At 42.6% G+C, this 17,354-nt stretch overlaps 2 protein-coding genes across 3 annotated transcripts in view; one reads left to right on the top strand and one right to left on the bottom strand.

The window, feature by feature from the left end:
• PHTF2 (putative homeodomain transcription factor 2) overlaps positions 1-10,440 on the bottom strand; it is a 69,900-nt gene extending 59,460 nt beyond the window's left edge. For both annotated transcript variants that reach the window (XM_074903394.1, XM_074903393.1), the window contains exon 1: positions 10,337-10,440. The gene's annotated coding sequence lies outside the window, so the exon portion shown is untranslated. The remainder of the gene's footprint in view (positions 1-10,336) is intronic.
• Positions 10,441-10,985: 545 nt separating this feature from the next.
• Positions 10,986-15,636, top strand: TMEM60 (transmembrane protein 60). Its single transcript, XM_074901613.1, has 2 exons — positions 10,986-11,138; positions 14,972-15,636. The coding sequence occupies exon 2, from the start codon at positions 15,011-15,013 to the stop codon at positions 15,413-15,415; it is 405 nt and encodes a 134-aa protein (XP_074757714.1). The 5' UTR covers positions 10,986-11,138; positions 14,972-15,010; the 3' UTR covers positions 15,416-15,636.
• Positions 15,637-17,354: the final 1,718 nt, after the last annotated feature.

Below are 17,354 nucleotides of genomic sequence, written 5' to 3'. Positions count from 1 at the left end.
TCCCTATCCAGTGGTGGGGTTTCTTAGCTATTTCTTTTCCATTTCAGAGCATAATCATATTGCATTTTAAGTAAGTACACCTTGCAATCAAATGAGAAGTTTTTCAAAAGCCACAGAAATCTATATTTAGATGTCTTAAGGTAGTTTAATGCTCATTTAAGCAATGAAGTGTTTATTGTGTAAAACAGGATTAGATACTATACTACAGATTTAAATAAATTCAAAGTAAGTATATTTTAAAATTGTACTCATATCCACAGTGTTCTGGGGACCCAAGTCAGACATAAATGCATACATTTCTAAATTACAGTCTACAGAAAAATAAAATTATTCTGAACTGCAACAGAAGTTCAGAATAAAACAGTGCTTCTAATAGTGACAAAGGCAAGAAATTACAATTTTTTGAAGAACATACAAGTCTAAGCAGTGTCAAGTAGCAAAAGGACATAATTAAAAATACAAGACAAGCACAGGAGCATAGCCAAATAGTTGCTTTCCTTGCCCATAACCACTGTGAATCACAAAGTATTCCAAGGAACCAGTTTCCTTTATAACAATCCCAACCTGAATGGTCAGGATACCATTCAACTGTTTAGTCAGTACTTGAATGTCCTTCTCAACTCGTTATGATCATGGAATGATAAAGTTGCATGTTCACTAGACATCATTAGAAGTAAAAATTGCAGAGTTGTGGCATTTGTTTTAAACGGTTTTTTAAAACGCCATAGGTTTTTATTACCTTCAGAAGAACTTCTCTTAGCAGCAAATTAAAGGCGGTTTTTACAAAGTTACTTCATAAAGCCATGAGAATACTAGAACATAATTTCAAGTGCTTTCCACAATGGAACTGTTTCACCATCATGTTATATCCTCCATGTTACAGTTTCACAATCACAGGCATAATTTCACTAAGATTCCCTGATATGAAGAGTAAGAAGAGACAACAAATGAGAATAGTAAAGCCTATGGTCTAAACTACTATTTTTGTAGCAACATTTGTATCACACAAACTCATTTAAAAGTAAAACATCATACCTGCTCTCACACAGCAAGAAAATTACTTTAATGAGGAAAAAACCCTCACTTTCTAGGTTCAACATCAAAACAGAAGTTAACATTATCAGCAAATTATTGACATAATTTGATATTTTAAGTTCATTTTAATAAGCCCAATAAACACATTAGTCATTTGGCATCCACTGTTGACTGAAAAACTGCTCCTGCTGTGACAAACCAACACAGGTATCAGTGTAATGCAGATAGACCACTACAATTTACCAGGAGTCATCATTCCTACACTCAGATCCATAGGAGTTCTGGTGCTGCCACCAAGAACAGGATTAAACCCTTGAAGCAGCATTTCAAAAGACACATTTTTTTCATGTGTATTAGAAATAAACCATTAAACCTACATTTCCTTTTTTAAAAGGAACATCGAATACTATATAATGCACTCAGTGTTCTGTTTAAGTACTTTATCTATGCATGCTGTTCTCAAAACAGCATTTCAGAATTGCAAATTGTATACAAGCAAATGAGAAACTTGTCACTCCCAGGTTCACACCTTTCCATAGAAGTTTTATCACTTTCCTTTCATCTAGCCTTGAGAAAATCTGAAGCAGCCATAGGGAAGGGAAAAAAATAAAATTAAATTTAAAAATTAAGACACTGCTAACCTAAGGACCATATCCAACAGCCAGCATGAAAAATACTCTTGCTGCCATGTCAGCCAAGGCCCCGGCCCCCCCCCCCCCCCCCCCCAAGTTGTTGACTTGCAAGCCAAGGTCATGATACTTTGTAAGTAAAAAGGAATTAACATACTTGCTTTCCCAAAGGAACAGCATGATAGTTTGTAAATAAAAAGGAATTAACATACTTGCTTTCTGCAAAGAACACCAACTCTGCTAAATTTGACACCAGCATTCCTAAAACACTGCTCATGAGACTGAATTTTCAAACTTTGTTCTTCACTCTATCTCAAAAAAAAACACCCGCACAAAAACACCCCACCAAAAAACCCAAAACACCACCACCAAATCACTCCCCAAAAAATGGTGAAAAAAAATTGAACATCTCTGTTTGGGGAGTTTTATTGTTTCTCTGAGGAGTTTATCAGGCCAACAACAGAAACAATAAAATATGAATCAGACCCAATGCTGGCTGCTGTGTATCCAGCCCTATTCTTCATGAACACAGATGTACCAAACATCATCTATCATGACACATACAGACATCTGGCAGCATGTCCATACCTGCCTGTGCCTCCACTGTCAGTTACTGAAAAACAGATGCTTTCTCAGGCCTCTGTATTTAGCCCACAAACCACAGTACCTGATCCTATGCCACTGCATATTTATTCTTCCTTATAAGCTCATGCCCTTTATCACTTACCATCCCAAGCAGGAAGCTCTCACAGTTGCAGCTGCAGCACAGAACATGCAGTGAGAATCAGTTTTCAAATTCTGATGGGAAGTAGGCTCAACTTAACTACAGTAAAAATGCCAATATCTGAAGGACAAACTAGCAAGGAAGTACCACAGAAAATAACTTTCTCCCAAGGAATACTTGCTTTGCCAGTGAATTACACAACTGTCTGTAATAATAGCAAAATGTTGAGTATCAAGATTTCTGAGGTTTATTTCAGGTTCTGGGAAAGAACACTGCGTGCAGTTGTTGCAACTGCTGTAGCCATTTGTGGAATCTGTGCCCTCAGCCTTAAGGTCTGTGCAAATTTCCTAATTTTGTTACATAACTGGCTTCTGTTCATGGCTCCATTTGAAGTGATATGACACAATTTCATAATTACCTTACTCACAAAAATAGGGGGGGAAAGACTCTGTAGTGAGAAATCCAGGATTCTACACCTCTCAATTTACTCCTGAGCCTGCGGCACTGTTTATTAATTAACAAAAATCATATTGCATTGTTTAATGAAGTGGAAAAATTCAAGCCCTTAAAGGGGAATATAACCAAGTTAATTTTGTCTCTTATCTTCTATAAGAGAAGGTAGTTACAAAATTCCCATTAATCCAAATGCAGTAATTACTGCCAGCATGCTAGACCTACAAGCCAAGACACTTCTGAAAATACTGACTTTTTTTTTTTTAAAGATGCAATCTCAAATTCTGCTCTTTTTAATTCCTGGGGGTTTTTTTGTACTGAATACTACATACATACATACCTCATCAAACATATTCATAATCTTATAATGAGAAATCCCTAGAATTATTGCATGTATACATCTGCTCTTAGAACTGTAACAACTTTTTAAGGAACACAATTTCTATAAATCTTATGTTTTTCATTTACATATACATTCTTCTTAACAAACACTCAAAAACCTCAAAAATCCCCAAATATAGTGGCCACCTTGAAATAAAGCGCTATGCTCCTTTTCTCCTCCTTGTGATTCTAAACACAACAGTAATTTCCTGCAACAATAAATCTTGCTTACTGAAAAAAACTGACTTAGTGTTTAGGAAGAGGTGTTTATCTGTCACCAGGCAATGCACAGCAGAATTGTGGCTTCTCAATGAGTACAGTCAGGAAGTTGAAAAACCACTCCTAAGTGACCAAGTTTGCATCATGTTCTACAAATAGTTATCCAGCAAGTTTTTGAAGCAGCTGAGGCATGAAGTGGCTGAGCTGTCAGAAAAAGCTGCAGTCTCTTACAACAGTCACTGTTCTGCAAGAACATGGGAGCAAATGCTGAATCTATATTTTTCAAAAAGTCTCTGGAGTGATCCAAGCAAGTAATTGCAGGGTAACAAGCCCTACATGTGTATCTGGCAAGCTCCTCAAAACAATCGTTAAAAATAGAACACCGTTACACCTGAAAGACTGTCTGATAGGGTCTAATCAGCAGTTTCTGCAAAGATCATGTCTTAGTCTATCAGTATTTCTGAATGTGTCAAACTGACTGATAAACAAGAGCAAGTGATAAAACATGTGGATTTTCAAATAGGTGTTGAAAGGATGCCAAAGGCTTCTAAATAGACTGCTGTATGTGAAAAGCAAACATTGCCATGGATCAAAAACCAGCCAGAAAATTGAACAAAACTTTGAGGTCAACTTTCTTCATGACAATAGGATAATTGGTTAAAGATTAATAGCAGCATCCATTCTGAATAACATGGCCTATCTATTGCCTTCTCAGGTGCCTAGTAGCTCCTTGGATCACACATGGCTGGTCTGCTAGCTCTTCCATTCACTGTCAGTACAAGGCAAAATGCATACAGATCCTAGGGAGTTCATCCGAGAACCCTCTTTCTGATAGAAGCATGTTCTAATCCCAAAACTGAACTCAGACTAAACCTTCCTAGTCAGCTTTATGTTCCTCTAGCTTTCACATACCTGATCCCCAGTAGTGACAAGACAGACATTCAGGATCTCATTCAGGTATACACATACCCTGGTGGCTAGCTCTTTCCAGACGTTTGACGTTAAAGTCACTCAGGATGAATGCACCCAGAAATCACAACTTCCAACTTTCCAAGTATGCTAACCATTACACTTATAGGAGAAAGATGAACACAGGCACTCATCACACCATTGCTTCATCAGGTGCTGACAGCAAATGTTAGCTTGCAAATAAACTAAGATGCCTCACATTCCTGCTCGTTCCCAGAGGTCTTCAGAGGTAACTTTCAGCAGAAGAAATCACTCACTAAAGACATATAAGGTCCACACAGAGCCAATGGAGAAGGTAAGGGTGGCCTAGCAAGGCTTCACAAGTGTTTTAGCCAGTCTAAACCAGTATTACCACAGTCTATCCTTCTCCTCAGTCACCAGGTCCCATCCCTCTTTTTACCAGCATTGGAGCAGAGTATCACAGAGCAGATAGCTTCAAGGATCTGACTATCATTACTAAGTAAATGGACAGATTTTGCCTGAATTAGTCCCACAGATGTACTGACTGCAGAATAAAATGAGCACTAATACCATTGCCAGTAGTGAGGCAGCTCTGACAGAAGCCAACTTGAACACTAGATCTCCACCTGCAAGCCTTCGGAAGTACCATTAACAGAGTTAACCTGGACTAAATAAAGGCTGTTTCCCCTCTCTTCCTCACCCCTATTTAGACCAGGAGCCTGGAGTTTTTATTCAGTACAAAGTTAAGTTTTTAAATGACTGAACTGAGTCCTGCCCTATTATTCCAAACCTCAAGCTTCTCTAAATAGGTCCAGCAGTGTTACTGTATTTATATTTATACATCAGAGAAGAAAACTTGAAGTAGTAACTTTTCCAGATGATAATTAATCTTCCATTAGCAATATGGATGAACTTTAATAATGAATTGTATCAACTTTAAAAATGAATAGGCAACATAAACAGAAGTGAACTATCTACACCACACAAAGCTTTAAAATCAGGCATCTCAAGTACAGAAGGGAAATTTATCAGCTCAGTGAGCTCTTCCATTCAATATACTACAGTCAGAAGAGCACAGTGACACCTGAATAAAAGAATGACAAGGAAAACACTGCAGTACAGCTCTGTTAAACAGTTGTGCAATCTGACCTGAAATGCATGTATTTTATTTGAAGAAGAACATTAAAATACTGGGGGAGGGGAAGGTGTTCTGGGAAGCGCTATGAAATACCAGCTACTTGAAGGGCTCTCCTGTTGAGACAGGCGAGCATGAACAGAAAAATAAGGAATTATAAATTAAATGAGACTTTAATATACAGAAAATAAAGGAAACAAGTTTCCAATAATAGAGGGAACTTTATTCATTAACTGAGCTAAGAGGATAGCAAAGCCAAACTTTTAACAGAGAAATATTATATTACAACATATAATTAGAGTGTTAAACTCAGTAGCACAGGAAGTCACTGAAGCCAAGATTTTACTCAGATTCAAAAAGAAAGCAGCTATTTAAACACACAATAACAATAAGAGGAAAAATAAATAAATACACAACTGGGGGAACCCAAAGCTTCATGACCCAGGATGCAAGAAAACGTCCAAAGAGATAACTGGGCTGCATTTGGCCATACAAAGACTCCACCTAACCTGACCCCACAATGTCCAGTAGCTAATACCAAGGAAAGCATATGAGCAACATGGTAAGCAGAGAACAAACTGTCCCTTAAGACAGCTGAACACGAAGAGTGTTTAGCTGCCAGGCTGGCATCTGCCAACCACCTAACCCCCAAAAGCATCTGGCGCTGGCCCACTTCCAAAATGCAAGGCCTGCATGACTTCGTATTTTATGCTATACTGCTTTAATTTCTTCTCCCACTTTGCAATTGTATTTCATTTTTTGAGAACCACAAATGTATTTGCAAATAGCCATTCAATCCAATGCCTGGACTCATTCCAGTAAGCCATCTAGTCTCTCTGGAGTATGTCTACCAAGACCACCTCAAATGAACAAGGAATTAAATACTGAATACTACATGTCTCACTTAAGAGTATTCCCAGCAGGAGTGAATTTGGAAAAAATCCCCTTTACACATGTAAATTAAGGAAAAAGAGAATAGATCTATGAACTCTCCAATACCCTACCCTCAACTGAAAAAAAACAAACCACCACACACCTAAGCTGTATTTCCAAATTTCTTGACAACATAATGGGTATCTCTATATATGTACACATTTATTCTAACTTTGAAGCTGGCCCTGTTTTGAGATGAGGTTGGACCAGACAGATGACTTCTAGCGACCCCTTTGAACCTAAATTATTCTATGATTGCATGTAGACCATACTCAAACATTACACAGTAATACATTATAGCCCTAATTACTATTAACTCTTTTTTCCCCTGTAGGCAAATTATTAAGCTCTTTATATTCTCCTTACAAATATGAATAAAATTTTGTCAAGTTACCATTTCCTCTGTACCCAGCAAGAAGGACCTTTACAAACAACAGCATGGTAAACTCAAGGAAGAAAACATGATCTTTAAAGCTTTCAAAGTCTTTTATTTTTCATGCCACTACACGTCTTAGAGTAAGTAGTGGTCAGCTGTCCCTGAACAACAAGAAGGAGCACTACCTCTGACAGAGGTATCCTAAAACAGTTATATTTCCTTTGTAAAACCAGAAAGCATTACAGAAAAAAACAGGCCTACTTTGTTCCATGGGCAGAAGCAATTATGTCTGTCTGCTTTTACCAGTGCCCTGTGGCTCCCTACCGTCCTTCACCTCACCCAACACTTTTTTCCTGCCCCCCACCCATATTACCAACTGCCCCAACTATTTGGCTGGGCCAGTAACAGTAAACACCACAACAGCTCAGAGCTTAGCACGCAGACTGGCCAGCAGTTGCTCTCCTTCTGAAGAAAGAAGGGACTCAATTATAAATGCTTTTCCTCAGGTGGAACTACTGATTTGGGTCACTACCTGTCAAAAGTTTTATAAATATTTGTCACTGTGTAGGTACTTAATGTCTTTCAACTGCCATCAAATTTGGTTTTGTCATCTGACTGATTTTAAAAGTTACTCAAATGAGAGAAGACGAACAAAGAAAGTAATTGTGCAAGTTTTGTGCCTAGCTTAAGACTAGCTAAAAATTCTGATAAACTCTTTGGTGATGAATCTGTAGAGCACACTGTTTATTATGAAAAGAACTTCCTCACAGACAAAAAAAAAAAACAACACCAAACCAAACCACCCCACCTGTGACTGTCATCACTCTCACTCACAGGCGTGCTGAAGAAAGGAAAATAAATGATGTTTTTATTTCTTTAAGAAAATTTCTACTATAAACAAGTAGAAGATACGATATTTAGAAAAAGTCTGGGAAGACAGTATATGTAACTTTGAAGAACTGGAAAAACATAATGTCCACTGCTTTCCAGTGACCCCTGCCAGCTGTGACAGGAACAGCATTATTCAACTCCAAGAGCTCCACCCTTTGCTGCCTGGTTAACCACCTGAAAGAAAGTTGACTGGAAGTCTTTTTAATGCACCTGTGCATCTCTTCCAATACCACATCAATACTTTGTTTCCGATTTCAAAGCCTACAGGATTCTGAGTCCTCCCAAAGCTTACACCAATATTCAGCAGCCATGGATACAGCTGAGACCAGCTTTCTGAGATGAGCTGAGCTAACTCTGCTTTGGGAGAAATCCAGTACTACCAAAATACTTGAAATGCTCTGTGGAGTTCTCAACAATTACTGACTATTTATTTTTATATGTCACATTCCACACAACACAAGAGGAAAAAAATCTACTTACAAGCATTGAGTTAAACTAAGTTTCCAAATTCTTTTTCAGATGACTCAGGCTCATGTTTTATCCTTTATAATATTTATATCCAGAATAAAAACACACACTGGCAGCAAAACATAGCAACGGAAAATTCAACTGCACAAACATTCCACTTCAAACGGGCATCAGGATCTTAAATACACCAGTTCCAAGTATCGCTCTCAACCTTCACTTTCAGAAAGGAAAATTGTTTGCAAATACCATAAAGTAGCGCTCTGGGGAGAAAAAATGTCAAACCTGATAGAAGTATGATGTGCGTACATACATCAGTTCATAAACACACTACTGGAACAAAAATAAGACTTCTGAGAAAAGGATTATTCTTTCCAGAGAGTCATAAAAAAAGAGACAAATCAAAGAAGATCACCAAAACCTTCAGAGCTACGCAAGTAGCCAAATACACACACCTATTTATAACCAGAGATTTATTCACAGAACACTTTTAGCCTCTAACCCCAGGAAAACAAAACCGTATCATGCCAAGTGCTAATGTATAACAGAAATACATCCTTCTGCCACTTAGTGACAACCGTAAGTGCAACTAAAGATACCAGCATTCACTTACTAGGATTAACAGGTTATTTCAAGTAATGGACTTCTCCCTGATAAAACAGATACCACCATCTGTTTAACAGCATCAACAGGAAGATACAAGCAGGCAAATTCCTGATGACACACTGTATTTAGTCTCATTCCTATTAGAGAACTCGTGTGTCAAAATTGTAAAACCAGCTGTATTTTCTGGAGGAATGTTTCATCACAAAAAATTTCAGAACATTAATTAAAGTGCTTTCAACGAGTCAGGTTTTCCAATTAATTACTTTTTCCAGTTAATTACATGACAGATGGATAAGATGCTGGCAAATTTGGAACAAAACGTGAGACTCAGCAGCATTACTTTTTAAGTGACCAATAACATGCAAAAGCAGGAAAAGACAAAATACTAAGCATAGAGCTTGAGAATATGAACTAAAACTCATTGAATCAGATACACACAAGTCACATGCACCCAGAGAGTATGTATGAAAAACAAAAGAGGTTGACACCTGGATAGTTCCACTACTACATAATCATTTTCACCCACTGCTCTCTCCTTTATTTCTGATAAAAACAACAGCAAATAAAGCACTTATCAGGAAAATTAATACGACAGAAGAAATTCGAACTCACGAGGAGTAGCCTAACATTTAGTTTCCCAAACTGAAAACCAAGGAGAACACACAAGCTGTGGATGGGTTAGATGGAGAGGGAAGAAAAGGAGTAAGGAACAGAAAGAAAGCATCAAGGGAAGAGGAAGGAGTGTAAAATGCACGAACACAGAAGGAGACGAGGTCACAGATGAAAATGTTGAAATTTAGGGCCTTTAAAGGAAAGGGAAAAAAAGTCCCAGCCCCTGACACAGGCGTTAAAGCAGCTCGAGATGGGCTCCGGCAACTTACCAAGGCAAAGGCGCGCTGTAGCAGAGGGCAGACGGAGCAGGCAGGAACAGCACGGAGGGAAGCGCCGGCAGGTCCAGCCCTGACCGCCTAACTGAGCGCCTGCCACCCGCAACCAACTCAGCGACCGGAGCCAACGCGCCCGCTTACCGGAGGCTCAGCGGGACGGCGCAGCCCCTCCAACGGCGGAGCAGCCCGCACCTGATGCGGCCACACGGCGTGGCGGGCAGGGCCCGCTCCGCACCGTCCGCGGAGCCCCACCGCCCCGGCGCGGACACCCGCGCTAGCTCCCGCCTGAGGGGGACCTCGGCGCCGCGGAGGCCGCGGGCCTCCCCACCCTTCCCCGGCCAGGCTTTCCCCCGCCCCGGGTGGGCGGGCGGGAGGCCCCCGGCGCGGCGGCGGGCCGGCAGCGGACCCAGGCTCGCCGCCCGGCCAGGGACGAGGGGAGCCGCGGCAGACGGCCCCGCCGCGCCCCGCCGGGGATGCGCGTCCCCCCCGCCCGAGCGGGCACCCCCGCCCAGCCGGGCGGCCCCTTCCCCAGCCGCGCGGGGAACTTGGCGCCCCGCTTCTCCCCCCGCCGCCGGGGCGGGGATGCCTCCGCGCCGGCCACCCGCCTCCTCCCTCCCCGCTGAGCCCGGGCGGGTCCCTCCCGGGTCCCTCCCGGGTCCCTCCCGTCCTTACCGGTCGCCCGGTGCCGCGGTCAGGCGGCGGAGCGGGGCCGGCGCGCGCCGCAGACAACGGCAGCGAGGGAGCGCGAGACAGCGAGGAGGCGGCGGGCGCGCGCGAGGCAACAGCTGGGGAGGGGGGGGGGGGGAGGAGGAGGCGGCGGCGCGCGCCCGAGCGGCGGCAGCGGCGGCGGCAGCAACAGCGCGCCACCCCGCGGAGCGCGCGCCGCCCCGGAGAACGCGCGCCGCCGAGCCGGGGGCGGAGCCTCGCGCAAGCTGGCAGCCAGCGGCAGGGCCCCTCCGCCTGCGGGGTTGGGGCCGAGGCGGGACTGGCGGCGGCGCTGCCCAACGAGAGCGGGAGAGAGGTGGGGCTGTGCTTGACGAACAGCTCCCCCAGGCAGAGGCGGGGCCGGCGTGACAGACAGCGTCCTGCACGAATTGGTGCTAAAGAGCATGAATGGGGGTGGGCCCAAGGCTGAAGCGCCGCCGGCCGTGAGGGGGTTGGCTGACCTTGGTGGGCGTCACCACGGCCGAGTAGCTACGGGGGGAGGCGGGGATTAACTTGAGCGACGTCGCCCCTACCCAGTGATAGCTGGGCGCGGTAGGACGTGCGTCTCCGCTGCCCAATAGCCAGGCGCGGGGCGGAGGGAGGCGGTCGGCTTCCTGTGGCGGAGCGGGCGGGGAGAGCCCGGCCGGCCCCTCACCTGCGCCCTGGTCCCGTGTAGCCGGGCGGGAGGGGGATGCGCCGAGACCCTGCGCGGGGAGGCGGCGGGTCCGTGCCGGAGCGGCAGCGGCGCAGGGCGGCGCGGGCCCGTGCGGTAGGTGGTGAGGGAGGGGACTCCCGCCCCAGGATCCGGCGCCGTGCCCGTCCTTCCTCAGGCGGGCCGGGCCTCTCAGGGGGAGCCTCCAGAGAAGGCCGGCTCGGCCCGGAGAGGAGCGGAGGAAGACGGTGGGCTGGCGGGGGAGGCTGGAGCGGGGGTGCGGAGGAGACTGGGCGGCCCGGGGTCAGCCGCGGGGGCTGAGGGAGGCGGGAGAGGCGGGTGGTCCCCTCCGCCTGTGGGGCGCCGGGTTCGGCCCTGCCCTGCTCGTCTAGCAGCTGCTTGAGCCGCCGCCCCGCGGGGATCGGACCCGGCTCCCCGGGTCGCTGCCGCCGCCCGGGGCAGTGATTGCTTGGCGGTCCCCGGCCCCCTCGGGGTGTGTTGGACGAAGGTGGTCGAGGATAGCGACCGTGCCCGGCAGAGCTGCATCGGGCCTGGGCTGGAAACCGTCAGTTTTCTTCAGAAGACTGCGGGAGGCTGTTACATTGCCGTCGCAGGCTTTGCCTAGCCCGGCACCTGCGGTTGGTTTGCCAGTTTGTTCGTTCGGTTCCTCTGAGTAGTTTCTGATTTGTTTTTTTTTTTTCCAGCCACATTCAGCGCTCGGGAGTCTCCGTTTCGCTGAAAAGCAGTAATTCCAAGCACTCCAGTTGTAGTTTGACTTTATTTGCACTTTTAAATCTACATAGACTATCTGAAGTAAGAGTGCACCAATTGCAAGGAGAACTTGTGAATACCTAACCTGTATTCATATCGGATAGTTTGAATGTGGTTTTAAAACGGGGCTACTAGATGTTAAATTACTCATGCCTACTTAATCGGCTTTAAAGTGTCATTTAATCAAGCTAGAGTTCTATTTAATTTGGTTTCAGTATAATATCATTTTCTGAACTTTGTTAGGCAATGGTCAAGGTTTAAATTATATTAAATTTATAGATCATTAATATTGAGTTGAATGGAATTGTAAGTTCCCCTCCTCTTTTGATTTTTTTCCTAAACAGGACATAATTAGCTGTCATAATATTCTAATTATGTAGATCACCCCACCAAGGTCAGTAATGGTACTTAGATATTGTTTCTTATTCCTGGAAACTTTCACTTCCTGCTAATTAAATTAGTTCTATAAGGAGTCAAGAGCTTTTTTTTTTTTTACACTCTGTCTTTGACATTTCTTCAGTGTTTTCCCAGAAGAGCTAGTTCAGACTTGTACCATATCTGCATCCTTTTTTCTAGTGCTGTGATAGCTGGCCTCTTGCTGAGAATCTGCCAATAATCTCTTTCTTTCCTAATGAGAGATGGTCAAGTGCTCCATGTAATGAAACCCTTCATCATTGTCAGCTGTATGCCCAGCTGTCAGTCTTTAAAATTTGGTAGCTTCCTTTACTTTGACTGTAGAACTATAAGATCTCAAAAGTACACTTGGATTTTTCTTGAGTCTTTATCAAAAAACACCTCAAAAATTGAATGGAGCCTTGCAGTCCTGTCCAGCCTTGCAGTTACCTCTTAATTAGCTCAAAGAGAGGCAGCATAATGTCCCATGCTGAGTTTTCTGACAGTGCTTTTGAAAAGTGTTACAAAGTGCTTCTGAACACTTCAGCAAACAGAATCTTTTCATCAAGTGAGCAACCTTCAAGTTGAGTAGCCCCATCTAATACCTCTTCAGTAGCTTTCTATTTCCTCAAGAGACAGTTGATAGCACCTTCTTTGAGTATCTGATCATCTGATCTAACAGTGTTGAATTCTTTTCTTCTTACTTTCAGGCCGAAGTTTCCAGCCTGTTTCTTTGGTTTCTGCTTTCTCCAGCTTGCTAATAAGAGCTTCTCCTTCTTTTAGTGTCTGTAGCATTGATTTCTAGAACTAGTCTTCAAACACATTCTCATAAAAGGAATGTTGAAACTTCATTTCAGATCACGGTTCTCTTCACTTCAGCTGCAGACTTGCACTTGAGAATATTGGGAATGTTTTCAATAGAAATGCTTCAGGCAGGTCATAGTAATTGCTCTGTAATCCTGTGCACCTGCCAGCTGGTTTAGGTATGTTTCTATAACCAGAAAAGAGCAATGCTATCCAAATGTCCTTCAATTTTTTTCTCTACTTAACAATTAACTCCTACACTGCTAAACTTCACCCCTTCCCTAAGGAGGAGGTCTCTGTTCTGCTCTGCCAGTGACTGGCTTTCCCCAGAGCCCTTGGTGATCTGAGCAGAACTGAGACAGCAAAAAGCAGACTACAAGAATAGTATTTTAAACTTTTTTTTTCTAGTTCAGCTCAAGGAACTGGTCTGCTCTGGGTCACAGAAGTGTCAGCCCTAACACAAGGGAGGGGATGCACTGACAGTAACTCTATTTTAATTATTTTAAGCTAAACTGAATCTTGTCCTTAAGAGAGATCCCACTACTATCCACTAAATGAAATCCATTGAAACTTCAAACCCAGACTGAACAAAAAAGTAGGTATAGTGAACTCAGAAGACACATTTAAATGGTAGGATAATTTTAGTGGTGTATAGGATTGTTATCCCCTGGCCCTAATGTAGCAGGTCATCTCCTAAGCAGTTAAACCAGCAGCTTTTATTGCCTCTATTCTGGTTCTTACGCTAACCTGAGCACAAAGTTGGCTCAATTTGCAAATCTGACAAAAAGCTAACCTGGTTAAAAAGAAAAAGGTGCTAACAGATTTCTGCTTCTTCAGTGAGTTTAATGGGCTTAATAGGATCTTGTGAGCATCAGTAATAACAAAGGAAGCAGCAGCAGCTGTGGTCAGGGGCACAGAGGGGATGGGGAAGCAGGTCTTGTCCTTCACTTCTGTCTGGTGGTGAGGATTAGATGCTTCAGAATATGAGATCTCACTTTCAGTAATTTAAATATTCCTGTAATCTCAAACAAATGAAAGCTCAGTTTCTTATTTCATGTGAAAGAGTATCAGTGTTCTAAAGGAAATTATAAAATTTCTAAAAATCTCAGATTTTTGAAATACTTAAACCTATTTCAGCACCATTTCACTGGTACATATTATCCATCTTTGTAGCCTGAAATATTCAGGAAAACCATAGTTCTTCTCACCCTTGTTTTATACTTGCAGTGAAAATCTTCTGGTAGATGCAGTGGTAAAAGCCTTTCAGCTAGTCATATAAAAACTAACTTTTATCATTGTAGTGGCAGGTGCACTTGTCTTGTTTTTACATTTCTTATGTCTACCTAGAAATTTAAATATACTACCAAGCCAGTAAATCTAAATAGTGTTCCTGTCAAACAATGTCTGCATACTTTAGATAATTGATTTCTGGCAGGTATCTGTAGCCTTTAGTAGTTTTAAGATTGCTGCTTAATAGAAAGTGGTAGTGGTTCTTACAGGGTCTTTTCAGCTACAGCTCTGTGGACTACAGGACCTTTCAGGTGGTTTGTTACTTGTGCTCGTTAGTTGGTTTATATTTGACTGATTATTTGGTTATAGAGGGAGAATGGTTGGGTTTCTTTTCAGGTGTTAACTATGAGTGCCTCAGTACTGGAGGAAAATGGATCTCAACATAATCTTAGCATACAAAAATGTGTGAGTTTGACATCTAGTTTAGGATTAGAGGTTTTGCAAAACAGATTTAAATGAAGGCAGTTTACACAGCTGACTTAAGGCAATTAAATTGAATGGTGGACAGGACCAAAACAGAGTGCTTTGCTGAGAATGGCAGTTATAAAAAAATAAATTCTAGGAAGCAGTATGTAGCTGAGGTTAGAAGGGGAGGGAAAGCAAGAACAAGAAATTAGTCTCCTTTAAGGGATGTGCCTAATGCTTTTGTAGTGACACCTTTTGATGCCTCCCCCACTCTTTTGTTTTGTTAGGTTGTTGCTGACAGCAGACTTCCTCTCAAGGCTGTTTAAATGAGAATGTCCCTGGCGCAAAGAGTACTACTGACATGGCTTTTTACATTACTCTTCCTGATCATGCTGGTGCTGAAGCTGGATGAGAAAGCACCGTGGAACTGGTTCCTCATTTTTATTCCAGTCTGGATATTTGATACTATTCTTTTAGTTATGTTAATTGTAAAAATGGCTGGACGTTGCAAGTCTGGCTTTGACCCTCGCAATGGCTCGCAAAACATCAAGAAAAAAACCTGGTATCTCATTGCAATGCTACTTAAATTAGCCTTCTGCCTTGCCCTCTGTGCTAAACTGCAACGATTTACTACAATGAAACTAGCCTATGTCTTTATCCCTTTGTGGGCCTTGCTTATTGGGGGTATGGTTGAACTTGGATACAATATCTTCTATGTACGAAGAGACTAAGATGCACTGCGTGGGTTTCAACACTGAGATTGGTACCAAATTACTGGATTATTATAGTTTTGCTGAAAACTTAATCTCCAAATTAGAATGCCAAATAAGAAAACAATCAAGCTGGAGGCTTTATCTAATCGAGGCTGAAGACTGAAAGTAGACTTGTTCCATTTTTTAATTTCAAAACTGCCACATAAGCTCTTGTAAATAAAAGTATTTGTTCAAGACAAGATGTTCTAATAAGATTATTTCTTACATGGAGTAAGATAGGTTCTTTGCATGCAGGTAGATCTTTTCAAAGGAACCACAAATGTTCTGCCCCCGTGTATTCAGCACACTGGGCAATCCTTGGAAAGAGGACTTCTGTTTTCTACTTGTGCTGTCACTCAAGAAATAAGCAGTAACCAGTAATTTCTATAATATGCTAAAGTTGCTTTAAGAATCAGTAACAAGTGGTAGCTGCCAAATAAGAGCAAAAAAAAAAGAATAAAGTGACTCAGCATTTTCTTTTTGACACTGAGAATCCACTTCCTGTCTGAAAGACTAAAAATAAGCCCTTTAAGCTGCTGAAACAGACAATAACCAGTATGTTTATGTAGAGAGAAAAGTTAGTAGCTAAACCATGCCAGCAGTCCAGGATCCAGAGAAGAGGGAGACAGTGATTACCTTTTCAAGTGGGAAAGTACCAGTGCTGTAAAACACTGAAGCTACAGGGGGAGTTCTGTAATGCGTTTCTACCTCCAGGAAGTGGCATTTTAACAAGGAAGATGTTTTTTAATGCCCCAGTATATTAAATCTCCAGGAGGGAAGCCTTGGCTTTATGGAGTACTTGGCAAACTCAGATGTGAGTAAATAAACATTTACAAGTAACAAATGCACAGAGTGGTACCTCTGGGAAGAGCTGTAACCATAAGCCTATTTTGTGGACTGAAAGTGCTCTTTCAGGAGTTAAACACCACCAAATTCAAACACAGAAGTTGTCTAGGATGTTCATAACATGCATGCTGAAGATACTGATCCACGTACAGTTCCTAGGTACAAAAACATCTAGTGAACAAAGAGACCCCAGGAATAAGTCTTCATGTTAACAGGAGGTGACTAGATCACATCTCAATTGTCCACATTCAACTGTACTTGTCAGTAAAAACCAAAAAAATCTTCCTGAAGTATTTGGATTTACTCTTGCTGTTCAGTCACACAGATGTGGGCATAAAGATGTGGGAACCATTTTGTCAGAGACTGCTGAAAGGGCTTTAGGAAAACCACTTATTCCACTTTAAGGCAATGGCTTTCAATTCAGAACATCAGGTAACAACTATCTTTAAAAAAAATTTAAGTCATGTTTGCTTTGGTGTGGCTGTTGGTCGTGCTTTGCTAAAGGAGAAACTGAGCAATGACAAAAAACAATCTTTCTACACAGTAGTTGTGGAAAAAAAAGGTGAAATATTTCTAACCCCTTTATTGTAAGGAAAAACAACACAACTTCTGCTGAACAAACCCATGTACTCAGCTCCAGTTCATCAGCATCACACAGCTTCTAGGGAGCTGAAACTACTATTTAGAAATTTCTTTTCCCTTCAGGGCGTATAAGGAACAGGGGTTTTTTGGAGGGGTATCTGTGCCCTACTTCTGAAAAAAACTTCAGGGAAGGACCTTGCTCTGTGTTTTGAGATATTTTTTACCCACTCATACAAGGTTCCTGCAAAGAATTGGCTTCCTTCACATCTTTGTGATTTTTCAAGTTAAAATGGCACTTGTGATTAACATTAGCTGTGGGGAGGGGGCAAGAGAATTCATCTCTGTGAATGGTTTTGGGACTGCTGAATATACTGCATGTATCTGTGGTATAGAGAATCTGCTTAATTTGTACATCTCCTGTCAGTCTCTTCAGCAGGTCTCCAGTCCTGTCAAATGGAAACGGGGGCGCAGGTTCCTAGGACGTAATATT

Source organism: Athene noctua, chromosome 3 (assembly GCF_965140245.1).
Source record: "Athene noctua chromosome 3, bAthNoc1.hap1.1, whole genome shotgun sequence".
NCBI classification, from domain to species: Eukaryota; Metazoa; Chordata; class Aves; order Strigiformes; family Strigidae; genus Athene; species Athene noctua.
This window is presented reverse-complemented; position numbering and strand designations above follow the sequence as displayed.

What these genes read in the sequence shown, in the direction of transcription:
- TMEM60 (XM_074901613.1), top strand. Translation starts at nt 15,011, where the DNA reads ATGAGAATGTCCCTGGCGCAAAGAGTACTACTGACATGGCTTTTTACA.